Raw genomic sequence first — 18,793 nt, 5'->3', positions numbered from 1 at the left:
ACCATTTGCACAAGGAGACCTGGCAACTTAGAGTGTAAAATAGCAGACGATTTTACACTCTAAGTCGCTTGGTCTCCTTGTGTTAATGGTAGGAATCCTCCACGCCTGTAAACTATGCATAGCTGGACCTAAATAATTTGAAATGTTCATTTTCTCGCGCTTGGAATTTTAAATACTAATTTCGCGCGCGTTTCGGTCCCGCTATCAATGAAATCTCGCGCTAAAACAGGGAGAAAATAAGAAGTTTCGTTTCTTAAAAGTCCCCCCTTCGAAGCCACCGCGCACAGGCCTTGATTAACGTAGGCAACGGTCTACTCTTGTTATCTATTGACATTGTCCAATCACTTCTCACCGTGCTCCCCCATGGTTCTCCGTAAATACAAAATTACGTCATCGTGTTGTATATACAGCGAAATATTATTGGTTCAATCTCTCACGTGGTACTACCGCCCTCCCCAAAACCGTTGTATTTTTGGACTTTGCATTTTCATTGGTTCCTTATGTTTAAAAGTCCGAAATTCAAACTGCAGTTATCAACGGGCTGGAGAAGTCTGTTGGGTTGAATGCTGTAACGCTATGTGTAGTACCCGGGCTTGAATTCGTATTTACGAATTATATTTAAATGGTTTTATAGTTAATCGGAATTGTATGCGGTTTAAGCATTTTCAAAAAGAAAGGTATGTTACTAGTTTTTTATTTTATTTCTTTAGTCTGTATTTAAAGTAGAATTATTACTTTGAGCTGCTTTGCTTGGAAAGGGGCTACACATTTTTATGACAAACAATTGCGCCTTTTTGACTAATTTGGCGCGGTTATTTGCATAGTAGGCTAGGTTTGAGGTATATTTATTTTAATAGGCTTAGATCAAAATGAACATGGAAAGCAAGCAAGGCGTAATTAATTCATTGATGAATTATGAAAGCAAATATCCACCTGTTCATGATATTTTAAACTCTACAAGCACACCATTGTCGCAAGAAATTTTGAAAGTCAATGATAGTGGTTACTCCACCGGGAAAAGTGCGGAGCCAGATACTCCTTCTTATCGTCATTTACGAAGGGAAAGTGATAGACTTTACGCATTTACCCCGAGCTATTCTCCGAGCAATAGATTTACAAGCCTAGCCAGTGTTAACTATTCCGGACTTTCACCAATTCCGAGGCTAAACTTTTCATGTGCCAATGATGAAATTCAAATTCCCGGTGTTGCCCCATTTATTATTAAAGAAGATTCGTTAAAAACACCCCAGTTTGTCAGGCAAAAACCCAGGTTTAGACCAGTTACGGTGTACAGACATGGTCAAGATATCGGAGTGCCGCACATCGATTTCTTCAAAGATTTGGCGCAGTTTTCTCCCGCCGTATCCCGTATTATTAGTTATTTGAATGATAAAGATCTTGAAGCGTGCAAAAAAGTTAGCAGAAAATGGTGCCAAATAATAAGCGAACATCTATGTCATCGTCCTAAAATATCACCTCTCAAATCACTCGTAAGTATTTTATTTATTATTTATTAATCGTGTTTTAGATGGTTTACATGCATGGAGGATTCATACCATTTACACCAGAAGGCCGGGCTACTTTGATGACAAAAGCAGACGGGTTTCTGTCCTCCAGGTAGCCCGGCCTCCTGGTGTATATGCAGGGTTCACACAAACCTGGGAAATTAATAGTTGACAAAAACCTCAGGGAAATTTGGAATTTTTAGTAAAATTCAGGGAAATTTGCGTCAAACAGGGGCCGAGTAATTAAGCAAAATGTTCGTGAATATTCCCTCCATAGGATTAACATTACACTAAATTTTGGAGTTTCGTAACTCTGGTTCTACTAGAGATACGGGGATGCCCTTTGAGTATATTATAGTCCTATTTATCCCCCATCTAACCATACTAAAAACGTACGGCTACGACAAACAGGGGCCGAGTAATTAAGCAAAATGTTCAAAAACATAACCCCCCCCTCCATAGGAATAGCATTACACTAAACTTTGGAGGCTCGTAACTCTGGTTATATAATTAGAGATACGGGGATGTCCTTTGAGTATATTATAGTCCTATTTATCCCCCATCTAACCATACTAAAAACGTACGGCTACCACAAACAGGGGTCGAGTAATTAAGCAAAATGTTCAAAAACATACCCCCTCCATAGGATTAACATTACACTATACTTTGGGGGCTCATAACTCTGGTTATATTAGAGATACGAGGATGTCCTTTGAGTATGTAATAGTCCTATTTGTCCCCCATCCAACCATACTAAAAACTTAGGGCTACAACAAACAGGGGCCGAGTAATTAAGCAAAACGAAAATAAACAACCCCCTCCATAGGATTAACATTACACTAAATTTTGTAGGCTCATAACTGTGGTTATATTAGAGATACGGGGATGTCCTTTGATTATGTAATAGTCCTATTTGCCCCCCTCTTTCGATAACATTTGATCGGATCCATATATGGGGGGAAAGCCTGGAAATCTCAGGGAAATTTGTTTTCCAAAAGTTGTATGAACCTTGATATGGTATGAATCCTCCATGTGTGTAAACTATCTATAAGTAAATACGTCAAATTTATTTGAAACTAGGAGCATGGTCACCTAATTAAACGATCAAAGGCGTATGATGAAATTCGTGACCCTCTACAATATATTGAGCACAACTTGTTAGGGGTTCATATATCGGAAAGTGATGGATTAATTAGAAGCAGAACAAAGTCCGACTCTAGCCAAGATTTGGGAAAACACACACAATTTGTAGAAGTAAGATTTATTTATTTATTTTTTAAACTTTACCTCAGGGGGAAAAAATATTAAAACCTTGGTTCTAATGTCTATAGAGTAATGTCAGTTCTACTATGCAAACGTCATATCTCTTAGCTCAGTGTCATCCCCCCTACCAGGCGCGTACAGTATCCTCTCTTACAAAAGCGCGCCTAGAGGGAGGGATAAACAGTCTACTCCCCTCTCTACCGACACTGGTCCCTACTAGGTAAATACATATGCTATTTCTTAGCTTAGTGTCATCCCCCTTACTAGGCGCCGCGAACAGGATTCCCCCCCCCCCATTACAAGAGCGACCCTAGAGGGAGGAATACACAATCTACACCCCCTTTCTAGTGACACTAGAGCTATCTCATTTGTTACGTCAGTGCCTAGGTAAAACGTCACAGGCTTAGCTTTGGCAGTGGGCGGCCATGGATTAACTAACGCTAGGGATAGTTCGTTCCCCCAGAAAGATAACGCAATCATGTTCCAAACGCCCCCTAGCAGCAGCTACTATCCCTAACAGGAAGTTATAAGAAAATTGGACCAAATATCACGTGGTCTATGACGTCAAAATTGAAATACTGCCTAAATTGGGAAAAAAAACGATTTATTTTGCCGAGAGATGGCGCCATATGTACATCCGTTTTGGTCCAATAAATTGGGGGGACAAATTGTAATAAAATAGGGAGAATTCATTTTAGAATAATATAGGGTGAAAAAGGGAGAATAATTTTTAGAAAAATATAGGGAGAAATAGGGAGAAAACTTTTAGAAAAATATAGGGAGAAATAGGGAGAAAACTTTTAGAAAAATATAGGGAGAAATAGGGAGAAAACTTTTAGAAAAATATAGGGAGAAATAGGGAGAAAACTTTTAGAAAAATATAGGGAGAAATAGGGAGAAAACTTTTAGAAAAATATAGGGAGAAAACTTTTGAGGCCAATTTTTAAACATAACTTTCAGACTATGAGGATTGATACAATTTACACCAGGAGACCAAGCTACTTGGCGGACTAAGTGCCTGGCATCCTGGTGTAAATGGTATCAATAATCCTAGTATGAAAAATATGTTAATTAGCTAGATTCTGGTTCAACCGCGGTGAAACATAATAGCAAATCGTTTCCTTGTATTGCGGTGCAGCACCGAGACTGGTTGAAGGTAAAGTGCAACACCCAGTACTCTGTACTCTTATGACATGCTGAATGCTACTTTTTCCTTCTGCTGGAGAAAGATTTTTTTACGTTCCGAGAAAGCTAGCTAGGGCACTAAGAGGTAGACAGACCCGTGTTATAAATAAATATACGGGCGCGTCTTATTTAATATTAAAAGAGACACGTCGCGTATATACTGTCTCCATCTTTTACGTCCGGAGATATTGTAGAATCTTGAACGATATAAATATTGACAATTTGTTTTTCACTCTGTAGTTAAACGAGTACGTCAAAGAAATTAATCAAAACGCGTCTTGGATTTAACCAAGACCTACAAAGTATCGATAAGAACAAGGTTAATCACTTGACTGAATGCGCAGATATTGAAACTTTTTTTTTAATTAAAACTTACATGCTTAAGAAAGTATGTTCCATCACCCTATTCCATTGAATAAACTTACTTTACTGGTAGTAAATTTTTTCCCTCTCAATAATTTGAAAAATTTACTTATCTCGGGTTTTCGAGCACAATTCCATTCCCCGAAAACATTTTATAACTACATTTATTATCACTTTTAAGAGAGTACGTGTATGACATTGTGTCGTTAATAGGTTGCTAACATATCCCCGTTTATGCCCTGAACGCTCCATAGTGAAACCTTTTGTTAATTTTAGTGCAAATTTCAACAATGGCAGCACATTCAACATGGACGTTATGATTTTTACTCTTGGTTAAACTGACTTATGTTAATAGACCACTTCGACATGGGAAGACACGGGGGTAAAACTTTGCCTTCCATCTCGCTCGAGTGAGTCGAGTCGATGGAAAGATCATAAATAGAGCAGAGACGGCGAGGGGTCAAACCCCCCCCCCTCCCATATGTCCCGATACTAAGGATTGACATCTCTTTTTTACGTAAAAAGGGTCTATAGCAACGGTACGACAGACAATGTTCAAACGGTTCTGCCATGGCGTTTCTATGGTTCGCAAGCAGTAGGGGCGTGCATGATATTCGTAATTTTTTGATTTTCTTTGTTGTAATTGTTAACTTAAGCGTGGTCGTAGCCTGAAATTTATGACTTGGTTATTTTGAAAAATAGCCTGCGTTCACCAAGTCGCGTGATCTACGACGCTGTGGCTCGACTCTGCTACTTAGTCTGTATATCTTCAGGAACAAGGATAATGCATTAACGGTTTTTAAAGGAATATGGGATTTTTAAACTTGTCGCTGCGAATCTTCCTATAGTAAATGTTGTATTTCTAGTAGCCCCAGAGACTTCTGGTAGCACTCTTTATGCATTTGGTAGAACAGTTTTATAGAAATTGAAATGGTAGAAGATATTTATAAAATAAGATTTGTTCGAATATTTAAACTTCAATTTGGTCGAATTATTTCGTAGTTGTCCTATTTCAAGGCGAGGAATGCTCTCAAAAACAATTACTATTTACAATTACTACTATAAAAAGTGATTCACACAGAATTCTCGAGCAGCTTAACGCGCAATTGAGTGGGCTATTGCCTTGGTGACGAGGCCAGCGAAAGACAAGGCATGAGAATGGCACAAGGCGTACTTCTATCAAGGGGGGTATACCATTGAGTTCTAATATATTTATTTCTAGAGTTTTTGTTGAATTTCCTCCTCGCGTACTCGATTCGTCGAATTTCATTACTTTATCATTAGTCGTTAGCGCCATCTGTCGCCTTACGTGAGAAGCTTAAAAGAATTTCCCACGATTATGCGGGAAAGCGCCCCGCAAAATCGCCGCCATAGAGATACAAGAGGAACAGTTGAATTTTCAGCTTTGATTCGGGTTCAGTGGAAGCGCCCCTTCGCGTGTGTGATAGGGTGAGTTGCTTGCAGCGCCATCTACATGCGGCGAGATAAACTAAAATATTACTAACCCCATGTTAACACTCAAAGTTAAGCAGCTTCGAGCGCGGTCAGTACTTGGGAGGGAGACAACGCGGGTTCGAATCCCGCCGGGGACGTTTTATATTTAATTAATTTTTATTAATTTACGTATTAATTAATGGAAGGAAAAGTGTTTGTAAAATAAAGAGATGATTATTAACAGAGAATTAAAACATTTGCAAGATGAAACATTACGGTATTTATTTTTTGTTCAAATTGAATAGCTCCTTCGCTCGCCGATAGGGGCGCCACGTATCAAAAACCCTATCACACACGCGAAGGGGTGGGATGGAAATTTTCGTAACAGAATGTCGCGAGACCCCCCTCTCAATAGTTTGTCTAGGTTCTTAATAGTGTTCTAATGTCTATGATCGCCGCAGCTTGAGTTTGTAAATTAGGCTTAGGAAGAAGTAAAGCGCGAAATATGAAAGTTAGGTAATTGAAAAACAGTAAGTGGAGCCTAATAAATAAAATTTGATATTTAGTAAATGGAATATTGATCAATTTCTTATTAAATGCGTGTTTTTACTTGGGAATTATATGTTATTAGTTATTAAAGTAACACATAATGTGAAAATGTATTAAATTTTAAAATGGGTCGAAAATGCTCGGTAGAAAAGTGTGTCAACACTGGTAGAAATAAATATGTTTTGTGACATAAGTGTTTACGTATAGAAAATTAATAAATATTTAGATAGTTCAACCCTTTTTGAACTGTACCATTAAGATTGCCTACAAAAAATTCGGAATTACCAAAACAATGGTGTCAGGCCATTAATGGAATTGAATGGACTCCAAAAAAAGACATTTGCGGTGATCATTTTTGTCAAGTTGACTATCACGAAAGCTCAAAAATACATATACTATCGGTTAATGCAGTTCCTTCTCTGTTTTTACTCGAATCTAGCAATTTACTTCCATTATCATAGCGGTTTCTAAACATTTCCTATCTATATTAAGAAATTATAGCAGACGCCATAGTAACAAATATGTGTTTTTTAACTGAAATAGATGCCGCCACCACCTAATGATAAAGTTATCCGGCCGTCCCATAATTTCAAAAACTATGGTCGCGCGAGCGCGAAAACCCGATATCCAAATAGAACTCTAGAAGGATATATGTTCTGAACTCAATGGGATATATGTTCTGAACTCAATGGGATATATGTTCTGAACTCAATGGGGTATACAACTATACATCCTCCTTGTTCGTATCGGGCGCAGCAGAAGCTAAAGCAGACCAAGAAGGAATTTACTATAAGAAGACACATATTAATCAGATTTTAGGCTTCTACCCTTACGCCGGTGTAAGTGGACAAATAAGCCCCACCCCTTTCATATCTGTCATTTATCCGCGCTTTCCCATTGGATTCCGTGGGGGTACGTCATACAGACGAGAATTACGCAAATGACGTATTTCCGACTAGAGAAAAAAAAACTCGGGCAAAGTAGTAAACAAAAAACATGGAGGCTGCCGCTGCCCCCGGTGCTGAAACGGTACGGGAATTATTTTTAATTGCCATTAAGCAGCTAGTTAACAATTATGAACCAAATTCGCTGGATTTGGAATACGTGTCCCTACGTGGAAACCGTTCCATAATTATTTCTAAAAAAAATCACGTGTACTAGGGTCAGTGTGCCTAACTTTGGACAGCTGCAACTTTAGACACTTTTATTATAAAAATCATATTTAATTACTGGATGCATCAAATTGATAATGAAATAGCTTATTTTAAAGCTTAGAATGTGAGGAATTTAGAAAAAAATACTTCAAAGTCGTAGAATAACATCCGACTACGTTACGAGCCAAATTAGCCCACTCCCCAAACTCGTCCATTTAAATTACGGCCAAATTTGACGGGGGTCAACCCTTTGGTCCCGGGAAATAAGGTTTGACGAAAATTAGAGAAATCATACCTGAACAAACTAGAAACCATTCGAAAGAGCAACTTTTTGGCTTCATAATCCGTATTTTAAACACTGTCTTACGCGGGAAATTCGACGAAATATTCAGCTTTAAAAACACCTGGGCAAATTTCTAACTTTGGACACTTTCATGCTGGCCGATTTCTCCGTTTGTTAACCCTAATTAACTCGCGATATTAGCCTTTTTTAGAGTTTAAAACAATAAGGGACACGTCCTCAGTTTGTTAAAATTGTTACGCGGCAAACAGCGCGCCAAAATTAAAGGCTAGAGCAGACGGCGCGATTCTCTCCGCGGTTCGATTCGGATCGGATCTCTCAAAACCGTTACGTAGCGCTACAATAGAACTAAAAATTGGCGCCAATTTCAATTCGAAGACTGCGAAGTTTTTACCTCTCCGTGTGACGTAGTCCAGGAGAGGTTCTGTAACGGCCGTGTCTGTGTGTCTGTCTGTGTGTCTGTCTGTGTGTCTGTGTGTCTGTGTGTCTGTGTGTCTGTCTGTTGTTACACCCACGTGACCGCGTTCGCAGTTTGCGTATCGGAGCAAACGTGTTCGCCATTTCCGAACTGCTTTCACAGTCACGGAAATGGCTCCTCTACTTGAGTTCTCATACCACCATCTTCTGGTCTTTGTCCATTCCACTTGGACACCAGTCTGTTCTTACTGGCTTCTAATCACCACCATCTTCTTGGTCTTCGTCCATTCGACTTGGGCACCAGTCTGTACATACTGGCTTCTAATCACCACCATCTTCTGTTCTTTGTCAATCCCACATTGACACCAGTCTGCACTTACACTGGCTACTAACACCACCATCCACTGGTCTTCCGTCTATTCCACATAGACACCAATCTGTATCATTGGCTTCTACTCCATTATCATCGTTTGGTTTTAGGATATACGCGGCGATCAGCTAGGGTTACGAGAAACGTCTAGCCTCCCTAAGGTGGGATCGCCACCAAAGGTTTTCGCAATTGCGCTTTTTCCTTACTATTATAATGGAAACGAATAGTATATATACCCCAAAATCTGAAGGAAGCGGGCAGGAGGGGTACTTTTCACTTTAAACGTCAATATTAGCAAAGTATGAGATAATAATAGGTATAACTTTATTTTAAACGATGTAACTATTATTAATGTTAATTATTGAAGATTAAAATAATTAAAAATAATTATATTTATTTAAATATTAAAGATAAACCTCTCGTGCAAAGAGAGAGAGATTAAATCATTGCCTCCAATATCTACCAAGGCCCGTGAATGCGATATATTTCCTTCATTGCCTCCTATATTTATCAAGGCCCGTGCATTGCGATATATTTTTCAAAACAACAACCAAAATGGGAAGCTCCTCTCAGAAACATAATAATTTCTTTTCTCTGTATATGAATTGAAAATATGGATAATATTGCGCTCCTTCTTTAATGGTATGAATCCTTGCCTGTCTATTAATATTTTACGTAGGAGTAAATCCGAGTAATACGTTCGTTTTGTTTTGATGTGTAAAGTCATCCTACAGAACTATAATATTCCCTTTATCCATAATATAAAGTGAATATGTGGAAATATTTTTCGTAATTATGATGCATTTTGTAGTTTTGTAGCTTTAAAGCTCTGTTTCATTTAGATATTCCAAGGATAGTTTTTAATATTATTATTTGAAATGGCTGTTTATATATTACTTGAGCTATACTACATCTGTATATAGAATAATCCTTGATCTAATGATTTCGTGAAGAAGGCTAAGGTCTGGACTCTGTCGGGTAAATCAAGTATTATCCGCTATAGGCGTAGTGAACCAAAGAGTAAATAATTGTGACCTGAGGTGTAGTAAACTTTGGGTTTTGATGTTCGTGTCTGTAATGAAGGACATTAACGGTTCAGAGTGAGCCGAAAGTTAAATACACGTTTAAATAATCAGGTTTAAATTTTATAATAGAAGAAAGCATCATGGTAGAAATTAGATCACAAAGAAAGGGCTAATCGTAATCGGGTTATAGCTTTGAAGTTTTATTCTTGTTATGGAGCGCATTGACTTCTTGACACGGAGAGGTAATATTTTGGTTTTCCCAACTTGTATTTAACAATTGTGATTCGCCTAATGCGTGCCCAAGTCACCCTTTTTTCGCTGTCCAAAGTTAGGAAGGGGTGTCCAAAGTTAGGAAGGGGGCGTCCAAAGTTACATAGAAGTGTCCAAAGTTGAGCACGAATTCGGCCTTTGGGGAACTCTACTTTGTGAAAAATGTATTCCATTTTAAAAGTTGAAAACTTGTGAGAATGTGTCTTAAGAATGCTTCTCTCCATTGCTTTTTTAATTTTGAGTCTAACATATAAGCAACGGAAGTTATTCAAGGTTATGCAAAAAGTGTCCAAAGTTATGCATACTGACCCTATCCTTATGATTTCGTAAGCGAGTTCGAAAAACCAAACCAAGGCTTCACGAATTCCAGGGAATTTTGTGAGTTGAATGTCACTCTGAAGCCGCTTAGAATTGTGATATCGTTAGAGACGTTTAAGTCTTCACTTCAGCTGCATCATAGAGAACTAAAAAATATTTCTAATTCGTTCTCGTTTAATGAAAGTGAAAATACGTGGCACTTATCAGTAGATTTATTGGATATGCTAGAAAAGGTAAAAGAGATTGATGGCGGAAATTATCAAATCTGTTGTGGGTTTTCTAAAGATGAAATAGCATTAAAAAGTCATTCACCGTTTATATCTTGCTTCAAATACCCGTATACAAAGTATGTGTCCAATAAATGTGAAGGAATTTTGAAACGATGTATACCAAAATTAAACGAAACTTCAGTGGGTAAACTTAACATTCCACGTTGTAAAAAATGTAAACGGTGGCTGCTAGGCTCCATGGATCGTGATAAACGAAATGCTGTAAAACGAAAAGCTGAAAACGAAATAGAGAAAGGGCCAGCTAAGGTATTGAAAACAGATTGTCAGTCAAGATACGCTATTTCAAAACTCACTCCGAGAAGCCGAAAGAAAAGAATTGCTAACATTCGAAGAGAACGTCAAAATTTGGGTCGAAATTTGAAAGTCTTGCGACAAAAACTGTCTAAAATGACACTTGTGTTAAATAACACTCAGTCTAATGAACTTAACGAAATAGTAGATTTAATATCGACTAAATTTCCGGATAAACTAAATGATGTTATAAACACTGCACCAGATTTGCAAACAAAATTAGCCTTAAGAACAGCCTGGAAAAAGGATCGTCAGGCCCAACATGAAACAGACAAGAAGAACTTTTTAAAAGATCAAGACAAAAATGGTAAATTATTGTAGTGTTTTATTCCAGTTTAAAGAAATGTTTAACCCTAAAATGAATTCTAATTTTGATTAAATCTCCAAAATATACACTTAGAAACTGGGTCAAAGCGAAACAGATGGTCGATGATTACCTACCGCTTGGCTTTAGCGGTGTACGTTCGAAGCCCAGCAGCGTTCAAGGCATTGAAAAGCTTCAATTTATTACAACTTCCAAGTGAGACTTCCCTGAAGGAGTTTACAAGGGCAAACTTGGAAAGACCAGGACTATCAGACAATTACATATCTGAACAAAAGATTTTGTATGAAAAAATGAAAATTGAGAAATTACAACTTGGACATCAACCTCCTTTAGGGGAGGGAATCTTGATCTTCGACGAAGTTAAAGTGATTGGGAAGGTTTTGTGGAATTCTACAAATAATGAACTTATGGGTTTAGCCATGACCCTTAAGGAGATGAGTTCTCTTCATGACGTTTACTCATTCTTGAATGATGAAACTCCAAAGAAGACTGAATACATGCTCCAATTTCTTTGGAGAGATATTTCGAATAGATTTGATATTTTAGGGCCATACATATCGTCAGCTGGCAATATCAAGCAAAACCTGCTATATGGAGTCTTAATGGATGTCATCGCTCTTTTTGAAATGCATGACTTTCATGTTCGGGGCCTGGTTTGTGATGGAGCATCCACTAATCTTGGTGTCATGAAAACTACAGTCAATCATAGAGGAAGTTTCGGATTTTCCAATACAAATGAACATGAAATACCAGTCAGCTTCCCAAATCCATTTTGGCCATTCCACGATATATATTGGATAATTTGTCCTTCTCATGAGGTTAGCTTATTTAATATTTATCATTGATTGTTTCAATTAAATAACGCATTTTTTGTTTTTTTCAATAGCTGAAAAACCTCATTGCTGCGTTGTATCAGTCCAAACCAAACTCAACTAGGTTATTTTCAATAAATAACGTGGAATTTGGATGGAATGCTATTCTTCAATTATACGACGTAAACATGAAACGGAAAGAGAAAAATTTACCATCATTGGTAAAAGGTCTTCAGAAACGATATGTTTACAGAGATCCGTGGACGCGACTAAACGTCAAACCGGCAAAGGTGATGCAGGTAATACAGTTCTAAAAATTATTAATGGCTAGAATGAGGTTCCTCTCAATAAGAAAAAAAATCAAAATCATTTAATTTTGTTACAATAGCAAGAGGAAGTATTGGCAGCACTATATGAGATGGCTTTGCCGACTAATGACCCAAAACCACCTAATTCTGACGAAATTCTCGAAACTTACAACTTTCTGTACGCTTGCAGTCAATTGTTTGAAAACGGTATTTTATTTAATGATGGCTTTGTTCGTGATATGGGTCACCAATGTCTTCAGAATATAAAGGCTGGATTCCAATATTTTGTAAATTGGTTAAATAGCCTTGTGGGTACGTAAAAAGTAAAAAGCTCTTTACACGTTTTTCATATAATGAAACTAACTTTTCCAGCTACCTATCCTGGATTGGAAACTACGGAATCCCAACGGCTATTCCTATCTTGGCAGGTATGATTTAAAATTCAAAGACAAGATGTTACAATTATTTTTTTTTTCTTATTTCAGACTTGGGATAGACTGAGGATAATGGTTTATGGTTTCATTGGGTTAGTGGATACCTTTATTAATGATAACCCAGGATATTTCATCTGCCCTGGATGGATAAATGGAAGCGCAGTGGAAACACTTTTTTCGCAGTTTAGATTTTCTATGGCAGGAAAATTGTCAGGAATAAATTATAACTTCGCTGTGAGAAATCGTAAAATGAAGTCTGCAGTGGGAGGCAGAAAGTTTAAACGCGATGACTACCGCGATGCTCCCCTTTCAATTGTGACAACCAACTTAAAACGATTAAGAAAACTAAAGACAAAAAGTATTTAAATGTATTTTAGCAAGAAGAATCAACTTCAAGCAATTTTGTATATCCATCCAATTGGGACTCAAAATAAAAAAGATACTTGGGAAATTAGTTTCTTTTATTAAAAAATCTGAACAAGTGACGTATTTTGAACATATCACAGTCGTAATGTTTATCACTAAATTGCTAAAAATATCACATATAATTAATCAAGACGAGATATACCTATTGGTATATCTCTTCTTGAATTAATCAAGATTCTTCGTCGAGCTTTAGATTTTGACTTGGGTGTTGAGTCCATATTAGGAACAGTAGTTGTGTCATATTTTGATTTAGACTTGGGTGTTGACTCAATATTAGGAATATTAGTTGTGTCATATTGCTCTAGGAAATTTTCCAATTCGGACTGAAAATCACTATCAAAATCATCAAATTCATTAAAAATATCTTCACAGTTAGAAGGTAATTCTTCAGATATTTTAATCGTGTTTTTGTTACGTTTGCTTGAGTTTGGTTTGGTTTCTTTGCCTTTCTTCTTTTTACTTGGAAAACTTTTCAAGGTATCTCTTAAAAGCAAGCCTCCTTTATCATTTTCACAGTGCAAGCGAATAAAATCTCCAAACCTTGCATTAGTCATTTTTCTTAAAAATATTGTTGCGTATTCTTCCTGATCCTTTCTTTTGACTGATGTATTTGGGCCCAGTTGATCGTTTATAATTGTGACTAATTGGTTTTTCAAAATTTGGTTATCCAAAAAGTTAGGTTTTCCGAGTTTAGCAAATTCTTTTCCTTGCGCTTTATAATTTTCCTCCGTAATAACAGAGCTTGCAATTTCTTCAAATGATTTAAGAAAATATTCGAAATTTTTGTTCAGAAAATATAAGTTCCCTTTATTTCTCCTTCGTAAGCCGGGAGGAAGCTTATCCTGCTCATGCGGTTTCATTCTAATTGCCGCATTTATAACTGAGAATGCCCAAGCCTGGTGTTTTTGTTTAGGGAATTTGCTATTTTCCTTCTTTTTGTGGAGCTTTGCGATTTTGCCCATCACACCTCCTGCTAGTGAGACTAATCTTGTATCAAGGAATGGATTAGTTGACGGTCTTGATTGGGGGTCATTTGTTATCACAGTTTTGGGTTGGTTTTTGGCGCCTAGTATTTTATTGGTGAAATGTTCATATATAGCCTTGGAAAGGGCATTTGTGACTTTAATAAATAAATGCAGCCAACTCTCTACTTGAGATACAGTTTCAACCGTTAAATTTTCTCTCTCGTAGAGGATGGCCTGGTTTACTTTTAGAACTTTAAAAATCACTGATGTCAGATCTTGAATGCTATCGTTGGAAATGCATAATTTGTTTGTGACTACTATGCCACAAATAGCATAAACATTTTTATTTATAATATCAAGCAATTCATGCCATTTCCTTAATAAAAAGCAATTGCTATTAATTACGTTCGGTTTGGAATCATCTTCAAAAAATATTAACAATATTTTCCACATTTTGAAAAGGAATGATTCTGCATTTTCTGTTGGCGTTGACAAATAATCTACTATAGGTTGTGAAATATTGGGAAAGGTCTTGATTTTACTTAGAATGCTTGTTCTTATAGCTTCTTCAGTTAAGGATTTAAGATTCAACGCGATATCACTGACATTAACAACCCTTGTATTCTTCACTACTCTTCCACTCTTTTTCTTGCTTTCTTCTGAAACTTTCTTGCTGCGCTTTTGCTTTGGTTTTACAGTGGTTTTCTGGAGTCGTTTCTGTTCCACTTTCTCCTTCTTTTCCTGTTTTAGTCGCAACTTTTCTTCCTGCTTTTTCAGTTGTTTTTCTTCCAATTCCTTCAACCTTTTCTCCTTCAGCTCAATTTTCTTTTTTTCCCGTTCTAATTTCTCATTTTCCTTTTGTTTTGCTTTTAAATCGCGAGCTTCTTTAAGTTTTCTCTCCCGTTCCATTCGTAGCTGTATCTTTTCTTGCTTTTGTTTTTCCTTTGAAACCAAAAAAATAATTCAATAAATCTAATAGAATCGTCTAAAGAAACAAAAAAACATTACCATTTCTTCCAATTTCTTGGAATTCGTGGAGCACTGACGTTTCTAAGATTAAACATTGAGGTTAACTGAATTCTTTAACTAAATTAAATTAATTAAATTAATTAGCATACCTTTTTTTTACCAGCATCCATCTTTTTATAACCACCCTGTTGGTACTAAGCCTAAGCTAGAAGAGAACAGACTAATTTGCAGACGACGTTTAAAAACGGAAGTTAGAAAACAGAGTCAAAATAAAATATTAAGTCCCGCCTCCTACTCCGCCCTCCCCCACCCATGAAGGGGGGGATTGTCGACTATCACGCGCACACCGGAGATGAATATATGTCTTCTTATAGTAAATTCCTTCTTGAGCAGACTACCCCCTAATCGTTTTTTCATTGTTACGTGTAGTTACTAGCATTGAGTTCTAATATATTTATGTTCTGAACTCAATGGTTACTAGTTATGAGGTATTTTTCCACACGAAAACTCTTAAAAGTGATAATAAATGTAGTTATAAAATGTTTTCGGGGAATGGAATTGTGCTCGAAAACCCGAGATAAGTAAATTTTTCAAATTATTGAGAGGGAAAAAATTTACTACCAGTAAAGTAAGTTTATTCAATGGAATAGGGTGATGGAACATACTTTCTTAAGCATGTAAGTTTTAATTAAAAAAAAAGTTTCAATATCTGCGCATTCAGTCAAGTGATTAACCTTGTTCTTATCGATACTTTGTAGGTCTTGGTTAAATCCAAGACGCGTTTTGATTAATATATTTATGTTCTGAACTCAATGGTTACTAGTTATGAGGTATTTTTCCACACGAAAACTCTTAAAAGTGATAATAAATGTAGTTATAAAATGTTTTCGGGGAATGGAATTGTGCTCGAAAACCCGAGATAAGTAAATTTTTCAAATTATTGAGAGGGAAAAAATTTACTACCAGTAAAGTAAGTTTATTCAATGGAATAGGGTGATGGAACATACTTTCTTAAGCATGTAAGTTTTAATTAAAAAAAAAGTTTCAATATCTGCGCATTCAGTCAAGTGATTAACCTTGTTCTTATCGATACTTTGTAGGTCTTGGTTAAATCCAAGACGCGTTTTGATTAATATCTGTTACTTCGGTCTTAATTTTTATTAATTTTGCGTACATGCGGTGGTGATTAATTTATTTCAGTGCTCATTCCCGCTAGCTGCAGAAAAGGAAATAGTTTGTCATTCAATAGACTGAGAGTTATTAGCTAAGGGGACGTCACATCAATATTTTTAGTCTTAATTTAAGCTGATGAAATTCGTAGATATACGAGGGTGTGATGTCATGACAAAGATTTTAGTTCGACTATTTCTGATGAACCCAGACCAGAATATACCAGTTGCTTTCACGTTAATTTTGAACCCCATTTCCAATGTCATTGTGTCAACAAGATCTTATTCAGAACGGATATTTCTCTTAACCTTTACACGAGATTCAACATATAGATTACCATCTTTTGTGATTAACTTTAACCTAATTTAAGAAACTAAAATAGTAATTTTTTTTGTTAAAAGTGGCATTAAATAAGACAACTAGCAATAATTTGGCAATATTTCAGGGGAAAAGAAATACAATTTTGTAGTGTTTTGGAAAAGCTGGCAATATCATAATAATTATAATATAATATAAATATAACGCGTCTTAAAAAGATTTTCTCTTCCGTATAGTGTGGTAGTTTGGCATATTTTATTTTTCGCTCTGTCCTTAAGTACAATTTTAATTGGATTTAGCCATTGGGATAGATGATAAATGATTAGCCAGCGTACTACAGGAGTCTGGCAATGGAACTGTGCTTAGATTTATCATTGAATATAGGAAATAATAGGATCAACAAATTATTTAGTAGTATTTATGAAACTAATGGTAACTATTTTACCTTTGATAAATAAAGTGAAATGAGAGTTACAGTAGTTTATTGATGACAAAAGTTAGGGTTAATAGTATTATTTATTTTATATAATAGTTAAAATATAAATTGTAATTTTTTAAAGTTATGGCTGTTCAGTAATTACTTAAAAGTCATTAAAACAATAAATTGCTTTAAGAATATTTTTGTTAAACTTTTTTTTCAAAGTTAAAACACGTATGATTATTATTTTATTGGCATGTGCTAAAGATTTATTTTAAAAACACATTTGGTTTGATAATTGCTACATTTATTTATAAGACGCAATTTGGAATTGAATTTCCCTGGTTGTTATTTGTATTCATTATAATTATTTTCCAGTAAATAAAAATTTTATTTTTCACGTTTAAAGCTAATAGTTGCGTATTTTTTAAAGGGTTTCATTCGTAACTTTATAAGGAAAATTATTTTGGACACCAGAAAGGCTTTTGAGAATAATTAGTGATAGCGTCCTAACTGTTAAATAAAGCCTTACCTAATTTAAGATTTTAATCATTTGGGTAGAATTATTAGTTCAAAATATTCCTAAATCCAATTACAGTCAAAGCTTCCTGACATTTAAAATGTAGTTTGGTCTAAAAGCTATAAGGAGCTAACAACTGGCTAGGGGGAACAGATAGTCTGACGTCACACAGCCCCTCTCTGGTTGGAATTTTTGCGAGTAGAATACTGTTTCCAACCGTTAGGGGGGATGAAACTCCAGTAAGAGATAGAAGGGTGTGACGTTTCAGGGTCAGAACTGTTAGCTCCCTATTGTCTCCGTCATGAGTTCCCATATCAGAAGGGGAAAAGAAGTATTATATTCTTCCCCATAATATTTATCAAATTATTATTAATTTATTAATTTCTTTATCAACTTGCGTTAATCATTTCCTTCCTAACATAACTAATTAAAAGATTATTAATTTCTTTATCAACTTGCGTAAATCATTTCCTTCCTAACATAACTAATTAAAAGATTATTAATTTCTTTATCAACTTGCGTAAATCATTTCCTTCCTAACATAACTAATTAAAAGATTATTAATTTCTTTATTAACTTGCGTTAATCATTTCCTTCCTAACATAACTAATTAAAAGATTATTAATTTCTTTATTAACTTGCGTTAATCATTTCCTTCCTAACATAACTAATTAAAAGATTATTAATTTCTTTATCAACTTGCGTTAATCATTTCCTTCCTAACATAACTAATTAAAAGATTATTAATTTCTTTATTAACTTGCGTTAATCATTTCCTTCCTAACATAACTAATTAAAAGATTATTAATTTCTTTATCAACTTGCGTTAATCATTTCCTTCCTAACATAACTAATTAAAAGATTATTAATTTCTTTATTAACTTGCGTTAATCATTTCCTTCCTAACATAACTAATTAAAAGATTATTAATTTCTTTATCAACTTGCGTTAATCATTTCCTTCCTAACATAACTAATTAAAAGATTATTAATTTCTTTATTAACTTGCGTAAATCATTTCCTTCCTAACATAACTAATTAAAAGATTATTAATTTCTTTATCAACTTGCGTTAATCATTTCCTTCCTAACATAACTAATTAAAAGATTATTAATTTCTTTATTAACTTGCGTTAATCATTTCCTTCCTAACATAACTAATTAAAAGATTATTAATTTCTTTATCAACTTGCGTTAATCATTTCCTTCCTAACATAACTAATTAAAAGATTATTAATTTCTTTATTAACTTGCGTAAATCATTTCCTTCCTAACATAACTAATTAAAAGATTATTAATTTCTTTATTAACTTGCGTAAATCATTTCCTTCCTAACATAACTAATTAAAAGATTATTAATTTCTTTATCAACTTGCGTAAATCATTTCCTTCCTA

The 18,793-nt window shown here is 35.4% G+C and overlaps 3 protein-coding genes across 5 annotated transcripts; 2 read left to right on the top strand and 1 right to left on the bottom strand.

Annotated features, from left to right (window-relative positions):
• The first annotated feature begins 78 nt into the window (after positions 1-78).
• LOC149610506 (uncharacterized) lies at positions 79-3,413 on the top strand. Of its 2 annotated transcripts, XM_089859426.1 has the most exons (3): positions 79-677; positions 858-1,490; positions 2,586-3,412. In XM_089859426.1, exons 2-3 carry the CDS (start codon positions 870-872, stop codon positions 2,811-2,813), a joined length of 849 nt encoding a protein of 282 aa, XP_089715552.1. In that variant the 5' UTR covers positions 79-677; positions 858-869; the 3' UTR covers positions 2,814-3,412. The 2 variants fall into 2 exon arrangements, with proteins under 2 accessions (XP_089715552.1, XP_089715553.1); XM_089859427.1 differs by lacking the exon at positions 79-677 and having other exon boundaries at positions 684-1,490; positions 2,586-3,413.
• A 6,739-nt stretch (positions 3,414-10,152) lies between these two features.
• LOC149610505 (uncharacterized) lies at positions 10,153-13,065 on the top strand. The gene is made up of 6 exons (XM_089859258.1): positions 10,153-11,042; positions 11,136-11,878; positions 11,947-12,171; positions 12,261-12,492; positions 12,553-12,608; positions 12,666-13,065. Exons 1-6 carry the CDS (start codon positions 10,376-10,378, stop codon positions 12,978-12,980), a joined length of 2,238 nt encoding a protein of 745 aa, XP_089715384.1. The 5' UTR covers positions 10,153-10,375; the 3' UTR covers positions 12,981-13,065.
• Positions 13,058-15,352, bottom strand: LOC149610504 (uncharacterized). Of its 2 annotated transcripts, XM_089859260.1 has the most exons (4): positions 15,124-15,352; positions 15,014-15,055; positions 13,456-14,947; positions 13,193-13,373 (listed from the first exon to the last, which is right to left on the bottom strand). In XM_089859260.1, exons 1-4 carry the CDS (start codon positions 15,142-15,144, stop codon positions 13,342-13,344), a joined length of 1,587 nt encoding a protein of 528 aa, XP_089715386.1. In that variant the 5' UTR covers positions 15,145-15,352; the 3' UTR covers positions 13,193-13,341. The 2 variants fall into 2 exon arrangements, with proteins under 2 accessions (XP_089715385.1, XP_089715386.1); XM_089859259.1 differs by having other exon boundaries at positions 13,058-14,947.
• Between the last annotated feature and the right edge of the window lie 3,441 nt (positions 15,353-18,793).

This window comes from Phalangium opilio, unplaced genomic scaffold (genome assembly GCF_054372755.1).
Source record: "Phalangium opilio isolate 3A_F unplaced genomic scaffold, DU_Popi_V2 ptg000329l_1, whole genome shotgun sequence".
Taxonomy (NCBI): Eukaryota; Metazoa; Arthropoda; class Arachnida; order Opiliones; family Phalangiidae; genus Phalangium; species Phalangium opilio.
The sequence above is the reverse complement of the archived record's forward strand: the minus strand, read 5'-3'. Positions and strand labels throughout refer to the sequence as shown.